Source organism: Carcharodon carcharias, chromosome 7 (assembly GCF_017639515.1).
Source record: "Carcharodon carcharias isolate sCarCar2 chromosome 7, sCarCar2.pri, whole genome shotgun sequence".
NCBI lineage: Eukaryota > Metazoa > Chordata > Chondrichthyes > Lamniformes > Lamnidae > Carcharodon > Carcharodon carcharias.
The window spans coordinates 189,988,220-190,011,566 of NC_054473.1; the positions used below are offsets into that span (position 1 = coordinate 189,988,220).

General features: G+C 46.8%; 1 protein-coding gene across 3 annotated transcripts in view; it reads right to left on the reverse strand.

Annotated features, from left to right (window-relative positions):
- gpatch1 (G patch domain containing 1) overlaps positions 1 to 17,551 on the reverse strand; it is a 56,305-nt gene extending 38,754 nt beyond the window's left edge. For 2 of the 3 annotated variants that reach the window (XM_041192443.1, XM_041192442.1), the window contains exons 1-7: positions 17,466 to 17,541; positions 16,148 to 16,282; positions 14,948 to 15,033; positions 14,028 to 14,188; positions 8,700 to 8,797; positions 4,832 to 4,890; positions 3,596 to 3,841 (exon numbers count right to left, since the gene is read on the reverse strand). In XM_041192443.1, coding sequence (XP_041048377.1) covers positions 3,596 to 3,841; positions 4,832 to 4,890; positions 8,700 to 8,797; positions 14,028 to 14,188; positions 14,948 to 15,033; positions 16,148 to 16,282; positions 17,466 to 17,526 — 846 coding nt within the window. In that variant the 5' untranslated portion in view covers positions 17,527 to 17,541. Of the gene's footprint in view, positions 1 to 3,595; positions 3,842 to 4,831; positions 4,891 to 8,699; positions 8,798 to 14,027; positions 14,189 to 14,947; positions 15,034 to 16,147; positions 16,283 to 17,465 lie in introns of all 3 variants that reach the window. The other variant, XM_041192441.1, reaches the window with a different exon arrangement.
- Positions 17,552 to 23,347: the final 5,796 nt, after the last annotated feature.

Consider the following 23,347-nt stretch of genomic DNA (forward strand, 5'->3'; position numbering starts at 1 on the left):
TTGGACTCAACTACTTTCTGTGGTAACAAATTCTACAGGCTCACCACACTCTGGGTGAAGAAATTTCTCCTCATCTCAGTCCTAAATGGTCTTCCCAGTTTCCTGACTGTGACCCCTGGTTCTGGACTCCCCCACCATCGGGAACATCCTTCCTGCATCTACCCTGTCTAGTCCTGTTAGAATATTAAAGGTCTCTATGAGATCCCCCCTGATTCTTCTGAACTCCAGCGAATATAATCCTAATCGGCTCAATCTCTCCTCATATGTCAGTCTCGCCATCCCAGGAATCAGTCGGGTAAACCTTCGCTGCACTCCCTCTATAGCAAGTATATCCTTCCTCAGATAAGCAGACCAAAACTGCACACAATATTCCAGGTGTGGTCTCACCAAGGCCCTGTACAATTGCAGCAAGACATCCCTGTTCCTGTAATCGAATCCTCTCACTATGAAGGCCAACATACCATTTGCCTTCTTTATCGCCTGCTGCACCTGCATGCTTACCTTCAGTGACTGGTGTACAAAGACACCCAGGTCTCATTGCACATTCCCCTCTCTCAATTTATAGCCATTCAGATAATAATCTGCCTTCCTGTTTTTGCTACCAAAATGGATAACCTCACATTTATCTACATTATACTGCATCTGCCATGCATTTGCCCACTCACTCAGCTTGTTCAAATCACACTGAAGCACCTCTGCATCCTCCTCACAGCTCACCCTCCCACCCAGCTTTGTGTCATCTGCAAATTTGGAGATGTTACATTTAGTTCTCTCATCTAAATCATTAATATATATTGTGAATAACTGGGGTCCCAGCACCGATCCCTGCGGTACCCCACTAATCACAACCTGCCATTCGGAAAAAGATCCATTTATTCCTACTCTTTGATTCCTTTCTGCCAACCAGTTTTCTATCCATCTCAAAACTCTACCCCCAATCCCATGTGCTTCAATTTTACACATCAATCTCTTATGTGAGACTTTGTCGAAAGCCTTCTAAAAGTCCGAATAAACCACATCCACTGGCTCCCCCTCATCAACTCTTCTAGTTACATCCTAAAAAATTCCAGTAGATTTGTCAAGCATGATTTCCCTTTCATAAATCCATGCCGACTCTGTCCGATTCTGCCATTGTTTTCCACATGCTCAGCTATTAAATCTTTTATAATGGACTCTAGAATTTTCCCCACTACCGATGTCAGGCTGACTGGTCTATAATTCCCTGTTTTCTCTCTACCTCCCTTTTTAAATAGTGGGGTTACATTAGCTACCTTCCAATCTGTAGGAACTGTTCCAAAGTCTATAGAATCTCAGAAGATGACCACCAAAGCATCCACTATTTCTAGGGCCACTTCCTTAAGTACTCTGGGATGTAGATTATCAGGCCCTGGGGACTTATCGGCCTTTAATCCCATCAATTTCCCCAACACCGTTTCCCTACTAATACTGATTTCTTTCAGTTCCTCCCTCTCACTAAACCCTGTGTTCCCCAACATTTCTGGTATGTTATTAGTGTCCTCCTTTGTGAAGACAGAACCAAAGTATGTATTGAGTTGGTCAGCCAGTTCTTTGTTCCCCATTATAAATTCTCCTGTTTCTGACTGTAAGGGACCTAGATTTGTCTTCACATACCTATAGAAACTTTTACAGTCAGTTTTTATGTTCCCTTCAAGCTTACTCTCGTACTCTATTTTCCCTTTCTTACTCAATCCCTTGGTCCTCCTTTGCTGAATTCTAAACTGCTCCCAATCCTCAGGTCTGTTGTTTTGTCTGGCCAATTTATTTGCCTCTTCCTTGCATCTAATACTATCGCTAATTTCCCACGTAAGCCATGCATTCCTGTTTTACTTTTGTGCCAGACAGGAATGAACAATTGTCGCAGTTCACCCATGCTCTCTTTGAGTGTTTGCCATTGCCTTGCACAACTAGATTGCCAATTATTCCTTTCTCATTACACAATACCCTAGTCGAGGATGGCCTGTTCTCTCGTTGGTTCCTCAATGTATTGGTCCAGAAAAACATCCCATATACACTCCAGGAATTCCTCCTCTACAGTATTGTTACTAATTTGATTTGCCCAATCTATATGCATATTAAAGTCACCCATAATTACAGATGTTCCTTTATTGCATGCGTCTCTAATTTCCTGTTTAATGCCATTCCCAACATCACCACTACAGTTTGGGGGTCTATATACAACCCCCACTAGCGTTTTTTGCCCCTTAGTGTTTCTCAGCTCTACCCATACAGATTCCACATCGTCGGAGCTAATATCTTTCCTCACTATTGCGTTAACTTCATCTTTAACCAGCAATGTAACTCCACCACCTTTTCCTTTTTGTCTGTCCTTCCTAAATACTGAATACCCCTGGATGTTCAGTTCCCATCCCTGGTCACCCTGCAGCCATGTCTCTGTAATCCCGACTATATTATACCTGTTTACATCTATTTGCGCAGTTGATTCATCCACTTTATTGCGAATGCTCCTCATGTTAAGGCACAAAGCCTTAAGGCTTGTCTTTTTAACATTACTTGTCCCATTCCCACTACTTTTCCCCAAGGGCCTGTTTGATTCTTGCCCTTGATTTCTCTATCACTTTTCTTATCCCCCTTTCTGTCTTTTGTTCTTGTCTTTGATTCCCCTTCCTCTGACTCTTGGCATAGGTTCCCATCCCCATACCATTTTAGTTTAAACCCTCCCCAACCGCTCTAGTGAATATTCCCCCTAGGACATCAGTCCCAGTCCTGCCCAGGTGTAACCCGTCCAGTTTGGACTGGTCCCACCTCCCCCAGAACCAGTCCCAATGTCCCAGGAATCTGAAACCCTCCCCCTCACACCTTCTCTTCAGCCACGTATTCATCCGATATATCCTGCTATTTCTACTCTGACTAGCATGTGGCACTGGTAGTAATCCTGAGATCACTAGCTTTGAGGTCCTACTTTTCAACTTACTTCCTAACTCCCTATATTCCGCTTTTAGGACCTCATCCCTTTTTTTACCTATGTCGTTTATACCAATGTATACCACAACCATTGGCTGTTCACCCTCCTGCTTCAGAGTGTCCTCTAGCCGCTCTGAGACATCCTTGACCCTAGCACCAGGGAGGCAACATACCATCCTGGAGTCTCGTTTGCGGCCACAGAAATGCCTATCTACTCCCCTTACAATTGAATCCCCATCACTATCGCATTCCCACACTTCTTGCTCCTCCCCATGCTTCTGTTATGCTGTTATTCTGTAACTTGACTATGTTAATGCTCTCCTAGCAGCCTCTCATTCTTTATTAACTTGAGCTCATCCAATACTCTGCTGTCCATGTACAAACTTGCACCAAGTCCCGTTCGCCCATCACCTCTTGTGCTCACTGACCTACATTGGCTCCCGGTTCACTAATGCCTCAAGTTTAAAATTCTCATTCGCGTGTTCAAATCCCTCTATAGCCTCACCCCTCCCTAACTGTCACCCCCTCCAGCACTACATCTCTCGCAGATCCCTCCAGTGTGCATCCCTGATTTCCTTCAGTTCACCACTGGCAGTCATGTGTTCACTTCTTTAGAAGTAGGGCCAAAAGCTGGCTGTATTAATAGGTTCACCTGCCCGGTGATGCCGAGTTTTCTCCCTTTGCCGGATTGCACATCGCCCAGTAGACTGCTTGACCTGTTGGAGTCTGTGTTGAACATGCTAATGGACTCCTCTCTTGACGCTCCATACAAAGCCTTGTGAGGATCGATTCCACTGTACCCAAGTCCGTGCCGGTCATCCTTTGCTGTCAATTCTATCATCATCACATCTTTTGGTGCAAAGGTGACATTTTCAGGCTGATACTCATCCTCTTCCTCCTGGAAGGAAAACCAGAGTCAACACTTGGGTTCCCCTTTAAATCACAAGAGGTCTTGAAATTATGACGTGACAGTAAAGATAGGGAGAATTTTGGTATGAAACTCTTTTGGGTGTTTAGGACAGAGGAACAAGGGGAGGCCAGTCAGCCCCTTGAACTTGATCAATTAGATCATGGCTAAACTGCATCTTCATTCTATTTACCAGCCTTGATTCCCTGGCTCTCAATACCCTTGCCTTTAAGTTTTGAAAATTTCAATTGAGCCTCAGCTTTAACTGCTTTCTGGGGGGATTTCCATTCCTCTGTGTGTGACAAAGTGCTTCCTGACATCACCTCTGAATGGCCCAGTTCTAAATATTAAAGGTTCTACCTTTATTCTGGAACCCCCAGCAGAGGAAATAGTTTCTGTCTAACTACACTATCAAATCCTTTAATAATTTTAAATCACTCAATTCAATCAGCCCTTAATCCTCTACACTTCAGGGAATACAATCCAAATCTATGCAACCTTCTTCATAATTTAATCCTTTTTGGTTCCAGTATCATCCTGGTGACTCTGCACTGCAGCCCCTCCAGGGTAAATATATGTTTCCTAGTGCCGAGGACTGAGTGCAGTTCTCCAGAGGGGCTCTATCCAGAGCTGTCAGAGCTCGAATACAACTTCCACCCCTTTGCATTCCAGTCTTCTTGAGATAAAGGCCAACATTCCATTAACCCCAAATTATGTTTTGTACCCCTCCTCTAGATTTTAGTGACTTCTGTACTTGAACCCCTCAACATCTCTGCTCCACCATAGTTTCTAACTTTTCACCATTTAGGAAATAATCTGATCAATCTTTCTTAGGTCCAAAGCGGACAACTTTCACTTCTCCACATTGAACATACATTAAGATCACACAACAGAGCGCTGTAAGTAATGAAAAGCTAAATGACTAAAAACGGGGAAATCACATGGTTTGGACACACGAGAGTCAGGACTTCCATGATATACCTGCGATCCATCCAAATCTTCGTCAGGCAAGGAACACCCATACACTTTCACACCTGTATCTGTGCGGCAAACAAAACAGAAACAGTAAGAATCTTACATCGGTTCCAGCTATCTTCTAAGTGTTACATGGGAAGGTCCTCGCATGTTGAGTCAGTAACTGGACAGTAGATGACTGGGGGCCCAGATGTGATCACTGGTTCTGTGCCAAGCCAGCAGAGTTCAGTCCAGATTGTGGTGCTGCAATGAGCCGGAGTCCCCGAGGCGAGGGAAGATCTGCTGACGTTCCTACTCCTGATCATTTTTTTTACTTTTAAATGTGGGTAAGAGATGCACAGGCCAGAACTAGGCTTAATAGATGTACAATAGTCACTAAGAAATCTAATAGGGAATTCAGGAGAAACCTCTTTACCCAGGGAGTGGTTAGAATGAATTCTCTGCCACAGGGAATAGTTGAGGTGAATAGCATAGATATCTTTATCTAGCTTCCCCTAAATGTGAGGGAAAAAGGAATATTGCTGAGAAGAGAGACATCTTGCTGAAGCTTTTCATCTTGCACTCATCAGGACAAAGGCAAGAACACCAAATTTCAAAAATCTGAACAGTTTAAACAAACCGTTCCACGCTGCTCCTATGCAGTAACTACGCAAGTGGTACTTTGCCCTAACAGGATTCTGTTGTCAGTCTAAAAAGGCATTCTGCCTAGCGCACAATTGAGCAACATAGCATACGAATTTCCGTGCTGGTGCAATGCCAAGTACACAGGTCATATGTCTAACGATTGGCTGATCGAATCAAACAGCAAGTTCCTTTGGTTATTCGTAATAGGCAGAGTAAAGATCATACTTAACCAGCCCACACTTGCATAACCCAAAACAAAATATCTACTGTTAGATGTGATTCTGTGACTGGGCAGCACTTGCTGAACAACCCTGAGTGAGTTAATTGCTACACTAACAATCAAAAGTAAGTGAGAGAAACTAAAGTACACGTTGGTTCCTTAGAAGGCGAGAATGGGAATTAATAATGGGAAACAAGGAAATGGCGGAAGCATTAAACAGGTATTTTGCAAGTTTCGTCACTGTAGATGACACAATAAACATACCAATAATAGTTGAAAATCAAGAGGTAAAAGGGAAGGAGGAACATAAAACAGTCACAATCACTAGGGGAAAGGTACAGGGAAAACTATTAGAACTAAAGGTTGACAAGTTCCCTGAACCTGATGGTTTTCATCCTAGGCTCTTAAAAGAAGTGGCTGCAGGCACTGGTTGTATTGGTTGTGATCTTCTTAAAATTCCCTAGGTCCTGAAAAAGTCCTAGTGGGTTGGAAGATCATTAATGTAACATCACTATTCAAGAAAGGAGAAGACAGAAATTAGGAAACTATAGGCCAGTTAGCATAACATCTGTCAGAGGGAATATGCAAGAATCCATAAACAAGGAGGCAATAGCAGGAATTTAGAAAATCATAATACAATCAGGCAGAGACAATATCCAATGAGAAAGACAGACTCCAGAGGAAAGACGCACCACCCATGACTAACTAACGAAGTTACAGATAGTATCTAATTGAACGAAAAAGCGTATAATTCTACAAAGATGAGTAGCAAGTCAGAAGATTGGGCAGAATATAAAGAACAACAAAGAATGACTAAAAGTTTTATAAGGAGGGAGAAATTAGAGTACGAGAAAGCTAGCTAGAAACATAAGAAGAAATAATTAAGAGTTTCTACAGGTACTTAAAAAGGAAAAGACTAAATAAAGTCATCGTTGTTCCTCTAGAAAGAAAGTTTGGGGAATTAATAACGGAAAATAAGGAAATGGCAGATGAACTGAACAGATATTTTGTGTCTGTCCTCACTGTAGAGAATACAAATAACATCCCAAAAGTAAGTGTGAATTAGGAGGTGAAATGGAGGGAGGAACTGAAAACAATTACTATCACCAGGGAAAGGGGACTGAGAAAATTATTAGAACTAAAAGCTAACAAGTCCCCAGGTCCTGATGGACTTCATCCTCGGGTCTTAAAGGAAGTGGCTGCTGAGATAGTAGATGCCTTGGTTTTAATTTTCCAACTTTCCCTAAATTTTGAAAGATCCCATCAGTTTAGAAAAGAGCAAATGCGATTCCTCTATTCAACAAAGAAGGAGGCAGAAAGCAGGAATCTACAGGCCAGTTAGCTTAACGTCTGTCAGAGGGAATTGCTGGAATCAATATATTATTAAGGAGTCACTTGAAAATCTCAATGCAATCGAGCAGAGTTAGGTTTTGTGAAAGGGGATTCATGTTTGACTAATTGATTGGAGTTCTTTGAGGAAGTAACGAGCAACGTGTATAAAGGGGAACCTGTGGATGTGCAAAACTTACATTTCCAGAAGGCATCTAACAAGGCTTTCTTTTATTCATTTACGGAATGTGGGCATCACTGGCTAGGCCAGCATTCAATGCCCATCCCTAATTGCCCTTGAGAAGGTGGTGGTGAGCTGCCTTCTTGAACCGCTGCTGTCCATGAGGTATAGATACACCCACAGTGCTGTTAGGAAAGGAGTTTCAGGATTTTGACCCAGTGACAGTGAAGGAACGGTGATATATTTTAAGTCAGGATGGTGAGTGACTTGGAGGGGAACTTCCAGGTGGTGGTGTTGCAATGCATCTGCTGCCCTTGTCCTTCTAGATGGTAGTGGTCGTGGGTTTGGAAGGTGCTGTCTAAGGTGCCTTGGTGAGTTTCTACAGTGCATCTTGTAGATGGTTCGCACTGCTGCCACTATTCTTCAGTGATGGAGTGAATGTTTGTGGATGGGGTGCCAATCAAGTGGCTGCTTTGTCCTGGATGGTGTGCAGCTTCTTGAATGTTGTCGGAACAGCACTCATCCAGGCAAGGGGGGAATATTCCATCACACTCCTGACTGGTGGCTTGTAAATGGTGGTCAGGCTTTGGGGAGTCAGGAGGAGAGTTACTCACCGCAGGATTCCTAGTGTCTGACTGTCCTTGTAACCAGGAGGCCTGTGTGAAGTATAAACACTCCATAGGTCTTGCTGTAAATACTATGTAATACTTTGTAAGCTAAATTGCTGAGGAATTGACACAGGTAGAGTTCCTGCTGGCTGAAACCAAGTGCACACACTCTCCTTGGGGATATACCCAAGCTTATGCCAATACAGAGAACTTGATGGCTACAGTCTGGGCTTAGGCACCCCACGTGAGAGCCTGCTCCGTGTCCTCATCCAACCAACTCATCTCCAATCTGAACACTGCCCCAGACTCCTGACTGTCAATCAACAAGGGGAGATGGTGGTGTGGTGGTAATATCACCAGAATGGTATTCCAAAAGTCCAGGCTAATGTTTTGGGAACATGGCTTAAATCACACCAAGGCAACTGGCAGAATTTAAATCAATTCAATTACTAAAAACTCCCACTCCACTCCACTGGAGCACATAATCTGGGCTGACACTCCCAGTGCAGTATAGAGGGTGTACTGCACTGTCAGAGGAACCGCCTTTCGGATGAGACATTAAAAGGCCCCATCTATCTTTTGAAGTGGGCTTAAAAATCCCCTGGCACTATTTTGAAGAAGAGCAGGAGAGTCCTCCCCGTGTCCTGGTCAATATTTATCTCTCAATCAACATTGTTAAAACAGATATCTGGCAAATATCTGCTGTTTATTGGAGCTTGCTGTGCATAAATTGATTGCAATTACTACAATATAACAGGGACTATACTTCAAGAGGTACTTGTTTTGGCAGTAAAACTAAAGGACATCCTGAGGTTGTGAAAGGCACTGTAGAAATGCAAGTTTTTCTTACTTTTTTACTTTGATTTCTGGAACCAGACTGAAAATAAGCAGTGACATTGGGATATTTCTCACCACACTGTTGCTTCCGAGGCTTCCTCTTCACACGTGGTCCAAGCCCTTGTCCTTCCTTCCAGCCCATTTTCCGCAGTAACTGCACACCAATTGTTATCCTAGGTGAGAGTTTAGACACATTACATCCTTGAATCAATTAAATCATTTAATAACTGTTAGCCAGGTCTTGGCAATGACAGTGAGACTGAACCATTGATCACTGCGGCACACCAGAGCTCTGAACAGACCACAGGTTAGTCAGTCTTCCCCACAGGAGGAGGATATCACTCCCCTTCTGGCTCTCCAACTCTCTGCCCTGCTACAACGACAATCCTCCAGTGTTGCTCCAGTTTGAGAACACATTTATAAGGACTCTGAAACATAAATCGCTCAGGCCTCAGTACCGGAGGAACATGCTGAATTTCAATGATGTGGACGTTTCTGAACAAGCTTCACAGTCACTCCTTGGGGAACACACTGAGTGACCAAGAGACGCCCTGCCCCCCACACACCCCCAAAAAACACAAAGAGCTCATGATCATCACAGACACACACACACAGTGCTCAAGGTCAGGGTGGCTTCAATATCAACAAGATTACAATTCCAGAGTTTCTTCCCTTCCTAACATTACAGCATCTAATTCAGGCTTGAAATTAGAAAAAAGATATTTATTTTAATGTCTTTGAGGGATCAAGTGCTAAATGCACCCCCCTGTCTCCCCAGTTACATCTCACTCTAGGCCAGAAAGGTGGCGTCTTCAGTCCTCCGTCTCGGCCGAGATTGATGATCGCAACTAGACAGCAATTAGGAAAAGACTGTTCACCCCAGTGAGCCCTGGTTGTAAGCAGTGTGGATGGAAGCAGAAAATTAAAAGATACATTAATAGATTAAATGAATGAACAAAATTGTGTCAAATGGATTTCAATGTAGGCATGTGTGAGGTCATCCACTTTATACCTAAATGGATAGGACAGGATACTTTCTAAATGGCAACAAGCTAGAAACAAGCCAGTGGAGGTTCAAAGAGAATCTGGCATCCGGGGACACAGGTCATTAAAATGCTTGAACAAGTAACGAAAACAATCAAAAAGGCTAACTGAATACTGGTCCTTATATCTAGAGAACTAGAAACAACGGGGTAGAAATCATGCCCCAGATATACAAAGCTCTGGTTAGACCACATCTGGAGTTACTGTGAGCAGTCTTGGGTGCCACACTTTAGGAAGGATATATTGGCCTTGGAGGGAGTGCTGTGTAGGCTTACCAGAATGAAAGCTGGACTCCAAGGGTTAAATTGTGAGGAGAGATTACAGAAACTAGGATTGTATTCCCTGGAATTTAGGGGGCGATTTGATCAAAGTTTTCAAAATATTAGCAGAGCAGATAGGGAGAAACTATTTCTTCTGGTTAGAGGGGCTAGCTAGAACTAGGGGACATTGTTTAAAAATTAGAGTCAGACTGTTCAGGAGTGAAATTAGGATGCATTCATACAAAGAGTGGAAGAGTTTGGAACACTCTCGCACAAACAACAATTGATGCCAGATAAATTGTAAATTTTAAGGGTTATGGAGCAGATCAGCCTTCATCACATTGAACAGTGGGGCAGGTTTGATTGTTTAAATATTCCTTCTTTTCTATGTCCTGTGACCCCAGTTAGAGAAAGGGGAAATCAACCACGGTTCCTGTTCCTGATCACTGTCTGGTGATCTCTGCTGCAAAGTGAGCCCATGTGGATGATGGGGGATGAGAGTATGCTCCCCACAGTAATCCATGGACACTCACAGGTGTGCACAGAAAACAGGATAAGCGTACAATCTGTCTGGCAGAGAGGGCAGTCACTTCATGGAAGGGCAGGGAGGGGTGGGGGCAAAAGCTGAAAGGAACAAGCTGAGAAGCCAAGTAACAAATATCCAATCATTGGTCTCTTAAATCATTCAGTTTTTTAAGCTCTAAGGTAATCTCAAGTACTGCTCATAATACACATCCTTCTTGCTCACCTTTTTTGAATTAGAACTTTCCCATTGCCCATGTGTAAATTCATGTATGGTAATTAAATATAATTATCTCAGTATATGAGGATTCAGCTTTCTGGCTTTACATTGTAACTCACGTATTTCTCTCTCTCCCTAGAGAGGAGTCAACCTTCAAGCAAATGTTTACGATCTCCCCATCCTACACAAACATATAACAACAGTCCACATGTACTAACGTATTTGAATCTCACAATTAGCGTAAAGGCTGTGATCATTTGTATTATGTGTAACAGCTAAATAAAGAAAGAAACTTCTCTTTCGTTATAAAATGGATGAATTGAAAAAGGCATATAATCTAAATGATGAGAGATTGCAGAGCTCAGATGCAGAGGGATCTGGCTGTTCTAGTGCACGAATTGCAAAAGGTTAGTATGCAGGTGCAGCAAGTAATTAGGAAAGCTAATAGAATGTTATTGTTTATTTGAAGAGGAATTAAATACAAGAATAGGGAGGTTATGCTTCAGTTGTACAGGGCATTGGTGAGACCGCATAAAAACAGAAAATGCTGGAAAAACTCAGCAGGTCTAACAACATCTGTGGAGAGAGAAAAACAGTTAACATTTCGAGTCCATATGACTCTTCTTCAGAACTAAAGAGAAGTAGAAATGTGATGTGATGCCCTACATTATATTTCAAGTTCCTTGGCCCTACCCGCCTCCTCTTCATCATGGACATCCAATCCCTCTACACCTCCATCCCTCGCCAGGATGGTCTGAAGGCTCTCCGCTTCTTCCTTGAACAGAAGGCTGAACAATCCCCATCCACCACCACTCTCTTCCATCTGGCTGAACTTGTTCTCACACTGAACAATTTCTCCTTTAACTTGTCTCTCTTCCTCCAAATAAAAGGTGTGGCTAAGGGTACCCGCATGGGCCCCAGTTATGCCTGTCTCTTTATGGGGTATGTGAACATTCCTTGTTCCAGTCCTACTCAGGCCCCCTCCCACAACTCTTTTTTCAGTACATCGACAACTGTTTTGGTGCTGCTTCATGCTCTCATCTGGACCTAGAAAAATTTATTAATTTTGTTTCCAATTTCCACCCCCCTATCACCTTCATGTGGTCCACCTCCGACAATTCCCTTCTCTTCCTTGACCTCTCTGTCTCCATTTCTGGTGATAAACTGTCCACCAGCATTTATTACAAGCCCATTTCTCCCACAGCTACGTCAACTACATCTTCTCATCCCTGCTTCCTGTAAGGACTCCATCCCATTCTCTCAGTTCCTTCGCCTCCGTCGCATGTTCCGATGATGCCACTTTTCAAAACAGTGATTCTGACGTCTTCCTTTTCCCTTAAGCGAGGTTTCCAACCCACTGTGGTTGACAGGGCCCTCAACTGTGTCCGACCCATCTCCCACACCTCTGCCTCACACCGTCCTCTCCCTCCCAGAACCACGGTAGGATCCCCTTGTCTTCAATTTTCACCCCACCAGCCTCCATATTCAAAAGGATCATCCTCCACCATTTCTACCAACTCCAGCATGATGCCACCACCAAGCACATCTTCGCCCCCCCACCCCACTGCCAGCAATCCATAGGGACCATTCCATCTGTAACACCCTGGTCCACTCCTTCATCACCCCCAACACCTCATCCCCTTCCCATGCAATTGCAGAATGTGCAACACCTGCCCCTTTACATCCTCCCTCCTTACTGTACAAGGCCCCAAACACTCCTTTCAGGTGAAATACCTCCTTCAATTTGGTCTACTGTATTCGCTACTCCCCATGCAGTCTCCTCTACATTGGGGAGAATAAACACAGTCTGGGTGACCACTTTGTGGAACATCTTCAGTCTGTACACAAGCATGACCCAGACCTTCCTGTCGCTTGCCATTTCAACACTCCACCCTGCTCTCATGCCCACATGTCTGTCCTTGGCCTGTTGCAATGTTCCAGTGAAACTCAACGCAAACTGGAGGAACAGCACCTCATCTTCCAACTAGGCACTTTACAGCCTTCTGGATTTAACATCGGGTTCAACAACTTCAGACCACGAACTCTCTGCTCCATCTTGACCCTTTTTTAAACCCATTTTATTTATTAAATTTTATTTCATTCTTTTATTTATTTGTTCGTTTTTTTTTAATCTTTTTCCCCTGAACCCCACCTCCCCACACAGGGCTGTCAGGTTTTTATGTTTTGCTTTCACAGAGCGCTGACCCTTGTTCTGCTGTTAACACCTTCTGCTATCTTACCTTTATGCAGCTCGCAGCACCTTCTTTACTCTTTACCACCACCATTAACACTCCCTTTTTCTTGTGTCCATGCCCTATTTGTCAATCTCTCCTTAACTGCCACCTATCCCTGACCTTCTATCTTACTCCACCTGCTCCACCCCTCTTAAACATTATAAATTTATCACATTTCTACTTCTCTTTAGCTCTGAAGAGTCATACGGATTCAAAATGTTATTCTGTTTCTCTCTCCACAGATGCTGCCAGACCTGCTGAGTTTTTCTGTTTTTATTTCAGATTTCCAGCATCTGCAGTATTTTGCTTTTATGTTGGTGAGAGCACATCTGGAGTACTGTGTACAGTACTGGTCTCCTTATTTAAGGAAATATGTAAGTGCATTAGAGAAGCACAGATAAGGTTTACTAGATCAATACCTGGAATGGGAGGGTTGTTTTATGAGGAAAGGCTGGACAGATTAGGTTTGTATCCACTGGAGTTTAGAAGAGTAAGAGGCGACTTGATTGAATCATATAAGATCCTGAGGGGTCTTGACAGGGTGGATATGGAGAGGATGTTTTCTCTTGTGGGAGAATCTAGAACTCAGGGTCACTGTTTCAAATGCCCATTTAGGACAGAGATGAGGAAAAGTCTTTTCTCTCATTGGGTTTGAGACTCAGGGATTCCGCCTCAACCACCTTTTGAGGAAAAGAGTCCTTGAATATGCTTGAGGTAGATAGATTCTTGATAAGCAAGGGGGTGAAAGGTTATCAGGGGTAGGCAGGAACGTGAAGTTGAGGTTAAAATCAGATCAGCCATGATCTTATTGAATGGCGGAGCAGGCTTGAAATCTGATTGGCCCACTCCTGCTCCTAATTTCGTATGTTTAGTTTGGACAGGTGCTTTAATCATGTGGCTGCAACTCCCAACACAGAAATCAAATCAACTGCTCCACCCCACTCCCGCGCCCCACACCGACTGGGCTGTCTGCAGTCTGGCCTTTTACCCAACCACAGTGGTCTCCTCACCAGACAGACAGAGCCTCTGCTATATAGAGAGTCAATTCAATGTGGCAGTCTGATCAAGACTAGTACGGTCTATCATTCAACAGTAACTCCCTACAGTAAACACTCCCTCTCACTTTGCTGGAGCAATCAGGTCATCCAACATGGTGGCCCCGGGAATGGGAGCAGCCACGCTTGCCAAAGCTCGTGATTTCTCCTGGATCTTGTCTTTAGCCTTCGAGGCAAAGTCATCCGTCGTTGTTATTCCTTTTGGCGCAATTCCATGATCCTTGAGATCCTAAAAAAAATTAATAAAAGTCATAGAATCTTGCACCACAGAGAGAGGCCAATCAGCCCATCATGCCTGTGTCGGCTCTTTGAAAGATCTATCCAATTAGTCGTGCTCCCCTAATCTTTTCCCACTGCAACTCTTTGCTTTTCAAGCATTCATTCAATTCTTTTTTGAAAGTTACTGTTGAATCATTTTCCACTGCCCTTTCATGCAGTGCATTCCAGATTGTAGCAACTCACTGAATAAATAAAAGTTCTACTCATGTTGCCTCTGGTTCTTTTGCCAACCACCTTGGGTCTGTCTTCTGCTTATTGACCCTACTTCCAGTGAAACAGTTTCTCCATCTTTAATCGTCATAAAACCCTTCATCATTTTGAACCCATCAAATCGTTCTTTTACCCTCTCTGCTCTAAGCACTGCCTGCCCACAGGTAAAACGTAGATGTTGACTGAAGGAAAGTGTGAGGGCCCCAAAGATCAAACTCCATCCCTCCCTCCCTGTGGATCAGCCATCCTCTGCCTGCTACCTTTTGATAGGGAGACCATGAAAGCAGTATCAGGCAGCACCTCCAAAGGACACTGCACTGTCGGCTCCGAATGGAATTGAAGTTGTCCCACTCTCTCCAAAACATAGCATGAACCACCCCTCCCGCTTACTCCTGAGTATACTGTGCACATTACTTCATCATCACATAACCATGCACCGAGTTGCTCTGGAACATCACCATCCACCCACCAGCAGAAATCAACTAAACCCTTAACATACCTCTTCATCCATGAAGTGTTCGGGACTGAAGACCTGCTTATCTGCCTTTTGCTGCCGTGAAGATACAAATGTTGAAGGTGCCCATCCTACAAACACAGTAACATTGTCAAACATCCTGTCTGTTTCTCATTACACACAGGCCAAAGTGCATTTTTAAATTTATTCTTTCATGGCATGCGGGTATCGCTGACAAGGCCAGCATTCATTGCCCATCCCTAATTGCCTTTGAACGGAGTAGCTTGCTCAGCCTTTCAGAGGGCAGTTAAGAATCAACCACATCGCTGTGGGTCTAGAGTCACATGTAGGTCAGACTGGGTAAGGACAGCAGATTTCATTGCTGAAAGGGCATTAGTGAACCAGATGGGTTTTTACGACAATCAATGATAGTATCATGGTCACCATTACTGAGACTAGCTTTGTGCTCCTTTATATTAATTGAATTTAAATTGCACCAGCTGCCGTGGTGGGATTTGAACCCATGTCCCCAGAGCGTTAGTCTGGGCCTCTGGATTACTAGTCAAATAGCATTATCACTACACCACCGTCTCCTTCTAAATAATAAACACACAGGATAACACAGGGACCAGAGAGCATTATAAACACGATAATGCAAGGGCCACAATGCATTACATGCTCTTGTTGGCTGTTTGTTTAAAAAAAAACACAAAACTTTATGTATTTGCAAGCCGGACGCATGAGCCTTACTGTCCCATCAGAGCTGTCAACGCTTTTGGCAGTCAGATTGATCCAGAGGGGCAGCGTTAATATGTAACAGCTAATCCATGGTCGGGCATTCCCAGTGAGGAGCATGGCTCTGCAAATCACAGCAGACAGCAAATCCATATGCCCAGAATTTCCCCAACAGCACTCCCTATGAGCATGCTCTTCATTGTACCGAGAGCGATTCCCCCAGACTGAGAGCTCTCTTCCCACCAGGTGCATACCATTAGGAAATCCAGTGGATAATTAGACAAAGTGGTGCATGCATCTTAAAATTAGGCTTTTTGAAAAGCAGTTTGTCATTGTACAATGTGTTGGTACAGAATTCCTTTCCCTTTAAGTTAGTCGAGCTGTTAATCTGTTTGTTGTAACTGGATTTGCGCCTCTGTTAAAGGAATAGCCACAGGACCCCAGAAAACATTTGTAGCTTAAAGACAATTAGTTTCATTTAAAGAAACCATGCAAGAGATTCTTACTTACCTTCTTTTGATCCCACCGAGTTGAAATAGCCAGCAGAAAAGCCCCCAGTGAAAGCCCCATGAAAGCGTTTGTACCTCCCCTTCTCATCTTTGACCGTCTGCTCCTGCAGAGGAACTGGTTTCTTGGTTGATTCATCTTAGAAGCAAGTAAACAACTGACATTAAAACAATGCAGATCTTAATTCAATTGTTTCCCTTCCTGTTGATACTATCCCCTTGCTGTAGTCCAGATGATGTCAAATCTCTCTGAGGAACAGCAGCCCTCTAGTACCTCCCCAAAAAAATCACTATTACTCACACCTTTGTCACTGACTCTACCTATTGGGTATCCACAGGCCGTCAGTCTCAGTCTGGTCCCCACCCAATGCCCTCATCTCATTAGTGAGAAACAACTCCTGCTACAATGATCCACAAAACCCCCAGATTATCCGACTTGCCCCCACCTCCAGCCCCTCCATTAGCTGGTAATCTGTACAATTCCCCCTCTTCCTTCACACCTCCATGAAAAAAAGACCCCAACCTGTTCCGCTCTGTCCTTGATATGGATGGGAGAGATCAAACCCAAAACAATGTGGGTGAGGGGGGTTAAAGGGTAGGCTTCATTTCGGTGGCACAGGAGCGATGGGGTGATGGAGATTTCAATCATGGGTCAAGGTGGTGGGGGTGGGGGTGGGGCCAGGGTAATTGGAGGGGGTGGGGGACAATTCCCTCATGAAGCGGTGGGTCGGGGGCCAGAGCTGGGAGGGGGGGGGGGCTGAGGGGGGGCAGAGGAGTGCGGTGAGGCAGGGCTGAGGCGGGGGGGTGGGGACGGGGCAGAGGGGAGGTTGGGGGTTGGGGGTCGGGGGCCGGGGGCGGGGCTGAGGCGGAGGGGGCCGGGGGCGGGGCTGAGGCGGGGGGGTGGGGGCGGGGCAGAGGGGAGGTTGGGGGTTGGGGGTCGGGGGCCGGGGGCGGGGCTGAGGCGGGGGGGGCCGGGGGCGGGGCTGAGGCGGGGGGGTGGAGGCGGGGCAGAGGGGAGGTTGGGGGTTGGGGGTCGGGGGCGGAGCTGAGCTGGGGGGGTGGGGGCGGGGCAGAGGGGAGGTTGGGGGTTGGGGGTCGGGGGCCGGGGGCGGGGCTGAGGCGGGGGGGGCGGGGGTGCAGAGACCCGCTGGACGCCGCGGCCGGGCGGTTGTTATGGAAACCCCCGCAAGGCCTCAGGCCCCAATTGCCGTCCGCAGCCGGTGACGGACGGACCCGGACTCTCCGCTTCCCGCCTGGGATATTTAAACACCCTCCCCCCCCCGGGGGGGTATTTACCCTCCCCCCCCCGGGGGGGTATTTACCTTCCAGCGGCTCCAGCGCGGACCCGAAATAAACATAATCCTCATCCTCATCCTCAGCCATCTTCACCAGACAGCGTCACAGGTCAGAGTTCACAGGGGGTCAAATATAACCAATCAGAGCAGCGGGGGTAGTACCAGGGGATCACAGGGAGTAATAATAGAGGATCACTGGAGGTAATAACAGGGGATCACTGAAGGTAATAACAGGGGATCACCGGGGGTAATAACAGGGGATCACCGGGGGTAATAACAGGGGATCACCGGGGGTAATAACAGGGGATCACCGGGGATAATAACAGGGGATCACCGGAGGTAATAACAGGGGATCACCGGGGATAATAACAGGGGATCACCGGGGGTAATAACAGGGGATCACCGGAGGTAATAACAGGGGATCACTGGAGGTAATAACAGGGGATCACCGGGGGTAATAACAGGGGATCACCGGGGGTAATAACAGGGGATCACCGGAGGTAATAACAGGGGATCACTGGAGGTAATAACAGGGGATCACTGGAGGTAATAACAGGGGATCACCGGAGGTAATAACAGGGGATCACTGGAGGTAATAACAGGGGATCACCGGGGGTAATAACAGGGGATCACCGGGGGTAATAACAGGGGATCACCGGAGGTAATAACAGGGGATCACTGGAGGTAATAACAGGGGATCACTGGAGGTAATAACAGGGGATCACCGGAGGTAATAACAGGGGATCACTGGAGGTAATAACAGGGGATCACCGGGGGTAATAACAGGGGATCACCGGAGGTAATAACAGGGGATCACTGGAGGTAATAACAGGGGATCACCGGGGGTAATAACAGGGGATCACCGGAGGTAATAACAGGGGATCACTGGAGGTAATAACAGGGGATCACCGGAGGTAATAACAGGGGATCACTGGAGGTAATAACAGGGGATCACCGGGGGTAATAACAGGGGATCACTGGAGGTAATAACAGGGGATCACCGGGGATAATAACAGGGGATCACCGGGGATAATAACAGGGGATCACCGGGGGTAATAACAGGGGATCACCGGAGGTAATAACAGGGGATCACCGGGGATAATAACAGGGGATCACCGGGGATAATAACAGGGGATCACCGGGGGTAATAACAGGGGATCACCGGGGATAATAACAGGGGATCACCGGAGGTAATAACAGGGGATCACCGGGGGTAATAATAGAGGATCACAGGGAGTAATAACAGGGGATCACCGGAGGTAATAACAGGGGATCACCGGGGATAATAACAGGGGATCACCGGGGATAATAACAGGGGATCACCGGGGGTAATAACAGGGGATCACCGGGGATAATAACAGGGGATCACCGGGGATAATAACAGGGGATCACCGGGGGTAATAACAGGGGATCACCGGAGGTAATAACAGGGGATCACCGGGGATAATAACAGGGGATCACCGGGGATAATAACAGGGGATCACCGGGGGTAATAACAGGGGATCACCGGGGATAATAACAGGGGATCACCGGGGATAATAACAGGGGATCACCGGAGGTAATAACAGGGGATCACCGGGGATAATAACAGGGGATCACCGGGGATAATAACAGGGGATCACCGGGGGTAATAACAGGGGATCACCGGGGATAATAACAGGGGATCACCGGGGATAATAACAGGGGATCACCGGGGGTAATAACAGGGGATCACCGGGGGTAATAATAGAGGATCACAGGGAGTAATAACAGGGGATCACCGGAGGTAATAACAGGGGATCACCGGGGGTAATAACAGGGGATCACCGGAGGTAATAACAGGGGATCACCGGAGGTAATAACAGGGGATCACCGGGGGTAATAACAGGGGATCACCGGAGGTAATAACAGGGGATCACCGGGGGTAATAACAGGGGATCACCGGGGATAATAACAGGGGATCACTGGAGGTAATAACAGGGGATCACCGGAGGTAATAACAGGGGATCACCGGGGGTAATAACAGGGGATCACCGGGGGTAATAACAGGGGATCACCGGAGGTAATAACAGGGGATCACCGGGGGTAATAACAGGGGATCACCGGGGGTAATAACAGGGGATCACCGGAGGTAATAACAGGGGATCACCGGAGGTAATAACAGGGGATCACCGGGGGTAATAACAGGGGATCACCGGAGGTAATAACAGGGGATCACCGGGGGTAATAACAGGGGATCACCGGGGGTAATAACAGGGGATCACCGGAGGTAATAACAGGGGATCACCGGGGATAATAACAGGGGATCACCGGGGATAATAACAGGGGATCACCGGGGATAATAACAGGGGATCACCGGGGATAATAACAGGGGATCACCGGGGGTAATAACAGGGGATCACCGGAGGTAATAACAGGGGATCACCGGGGATAATAACAGGGGATCACCGGGGATAATAACAGGGGATCACCGGGGATAATAACAGGGGATCACTGGAGGTAATAACAGGGGATCACCGGGGATAATAACAGGGGATCACCGGGGATAATAACAGGGGATCACTGGAGGTAATAACAGGGGATCACCGGGGATAATAACAGGGGATCACCGGGGATAATAACAGGGGATCACCGGGGATAATAACAGGGGATCACTGGAGGTAATAACAGGGGATCACCGGGGATAATAACAGGGGATCACCGGGGATAATAACAGGGGATCACTGGAGGTAATAACAGGGGATCACCGGAGGTAATAACAGGGGATCACCGGAGGTAATAACAGGGGATCACTGGAGGTAATAACAGGGGATCACCGGGGATAATAACAGGGGATCACCGGGGGTAATAACAGGGGATCACCGGGGATAATAACAGGGGATCACTGGAGGTAATAACAGGGGATCACCGGGGGTAATAACAGGGGATCACCGGGGATAATAACAGGGGATCACCGGGGATAATAACAGGGGATCACCGGGGATAATAACAGGGGATCACTGGAGGTAATAACAGGGGATCACCGGGGATAATAACAGGGGATCACCGGGGATAATAACAGGGGATCACTGGAGGTAATAACAGGGGATCACCGGAGGTAATAACAGGGGATCACCGGAGGTAATAACAGGGGATCACCGGGGGTAATAACAGGGGATCACCGGAGGTAATAGCAGGGGATCACCGGAGGTAATAACAGGGGATCACCGGGGATAATAACAGGGGATCACCGGGGATAATAACAGGGGATCACCGGAGGTAATAACAGGGGATCACCGGGGATAATAACAGGGGATCACCGGGGGTAATAACAGGGGATCACCGGGGATAATAACAGGGGATCACCGGGGATAATAACAGGGGATCACTGGAGGTAATAACAGGGGATCACCGGAGGTAATAACAGGGGATCACCGGAGGTAATAACAGGGGATCACCGGGGGTAATAACAGGGGATCACCGGAGGTAATAACAGGGGATCACCGGAGGTAATAACAGGGGATCACCGGGGATAATAACAGGGGATCACCGGGGATAATAACAGGGGATCACTGGAGGTAATAACAGGGGATCACCGGGGATAATAACAGGGGATCACCGGGGATAATAACAGGGGATCACCGGGGATAATAACAGGGGATCACCGGGGATAATAACAGGGGATCACTGGAGGTAATAACAGGGGATCACCGGGGATAATAACAGGGGATCACTGGAGGTAATAACAGGGGATCACCGGGGGTAATAACAGGGGATCACCGGAGGTAATAACAGGGGATCACTGGAGGTAATAACAGGGGATCACCGGGGATAATAACAGGGGATCACCGGGGATAATAACAGGGGATCACCGGGGATAATAACAGGGGATCACCGGGGATAATAACAGGGGATCACTGGAGGTAATAACAGGGGATCACCGGGGATAATAACAGGGGATCACTGGAGGTAATAACAGGGGATCACCGGGGGTAATAACAGGGGATCACCGGAGGTAATAACAGGGGATCACCGGAGGTAATAACAGGGGATCACCGGGGATAATAACAGGGGATCACCGGGGATAATAACAGGGGATCACTGGAGGTAATAACAGGGGATCACCGGGGATAATAACAGGGGATCACCGGGGATAATAACAGGGGATCACCGGGGATAATAACAGGGGATCACTGGAGGTAATAACAGGGGATCACCGGGGATAATAACAGGGGATCACCGGAGGTAATAACAGGGGATCACCGGAGGTAATAACAGGGGATCACCGGAGGTAATAACAGGGGATCACCGGAGGTAATAACAGGGGATCACCGGGGGTAATAACAGGGGATCACTGGAGGTAATAACAGGGGATCACCGGAGGTAATAACAGGGGATCACCGGAGGTAATAACAGGGGATCACCGGGGGTAATAACAGGGGATCACTGGAGGTAATAACAGGGGATCACCGGGGATAATAACAGGGGATCACCGGAGGTAATAACAGGGGATCACCGGGGATAATAACAGGGGATCACCGGGGATAATAACAGGGGATCACCGGGGATAATAACAGGGGATCACTGGAGGTAATAACAGGGGATCACCGGGGGTAATAACAGGGGATCACCGGAGGTAATAACAGGGGATCACCGGAGGTAATAACAGGGGATCACCGGGGATAATAACAGGGGATCACCGGGGATAATAACAGGGGATCACTGGAGGTAATAACAGGGGATCACCGGGGATAATAACAGGGGATCACCGGGGATAATAACAGGGGATCACCGGGGATAATAACAGGGGATCACTGGAGGTAATAACAGGGGATCACCGGGGATAATAACAGGGGATCACCGGAGGTAATAACAGGGGATCACCGGAGGTAATAACAGGGGATCACCGGAGGTAATAACAGGGGATCACTGGAGGTAATAACAGGGGATCACCGGGGGTAATAACAGGGGATCACCGGAGGTAATAACAGGGGATCACTGGAGGTAATAACAGGGGATCACCGGGGGTAATAACAGGGGATCACCGGAGGTAATAACAGGGGATCACTGGAGGTAATAACAGGGGATCACCGGAGGTAATAACAGGGGATCACTGGAGGTAATAACAGGGGATCACCGGGGGTAATAACAGGGGATCACTGGAGGTAATAACAGGGGATCACCGGGGATAATAACAGGGGATCACCGGGGATAATAACAGGGGATCACCGGGGGTAATAACAGGGGATCACCGGAGGTAATAACAGGGGATCACCGGGGATAATAACAGGGGATCACCGGAGGTAATAACAGGGGATCACCGGAGGTAATAACAGGGGATCACCGGAGGTAATAACAGGGGATCACCGGAGGTAATAACAGGGGATCACCGGGGGTAATAACAGGGGATCACTGGAGGTAATAACAGGGGATCACCGGAGGTAATAACAGGGGATCACCGGAGGTAATAACAGGGGATCACCGGGGGTAATAACAGGGGATCACTGGAGGTAATAACAGGGGATCACCGGGGATAATAACAGGGGATCACCGGAGGTAATAACAGGGGATCACCGGGGATAATAACAGGGGATCACCGGGGATAATAACAGGGGATCACTGGAGGTAATAACAGGGGATCACCGGGGATAATAACAGGGGATCACTGGAGGTAATAACAGGGGATCACCGGGGGTAATAACAGGGGATCACCGGAGGTAATAACAGGGGATCACCGGAGGTAATAACAGGGGATCACCGGGGATAATAACAGGGGATCACCGGGGATAATAACAGGGGATCACTGGAGGTAATAACAGGGGATCACCGGGGATAATAACAGGGGATCACCGGGGATAATAACAGGGGATCACCGGGGATAATAACAGGGGATCACTGGAGGTAATAACAGGGGATCACCGGGGATAATAACAGGGGATCACCGGAGGTAA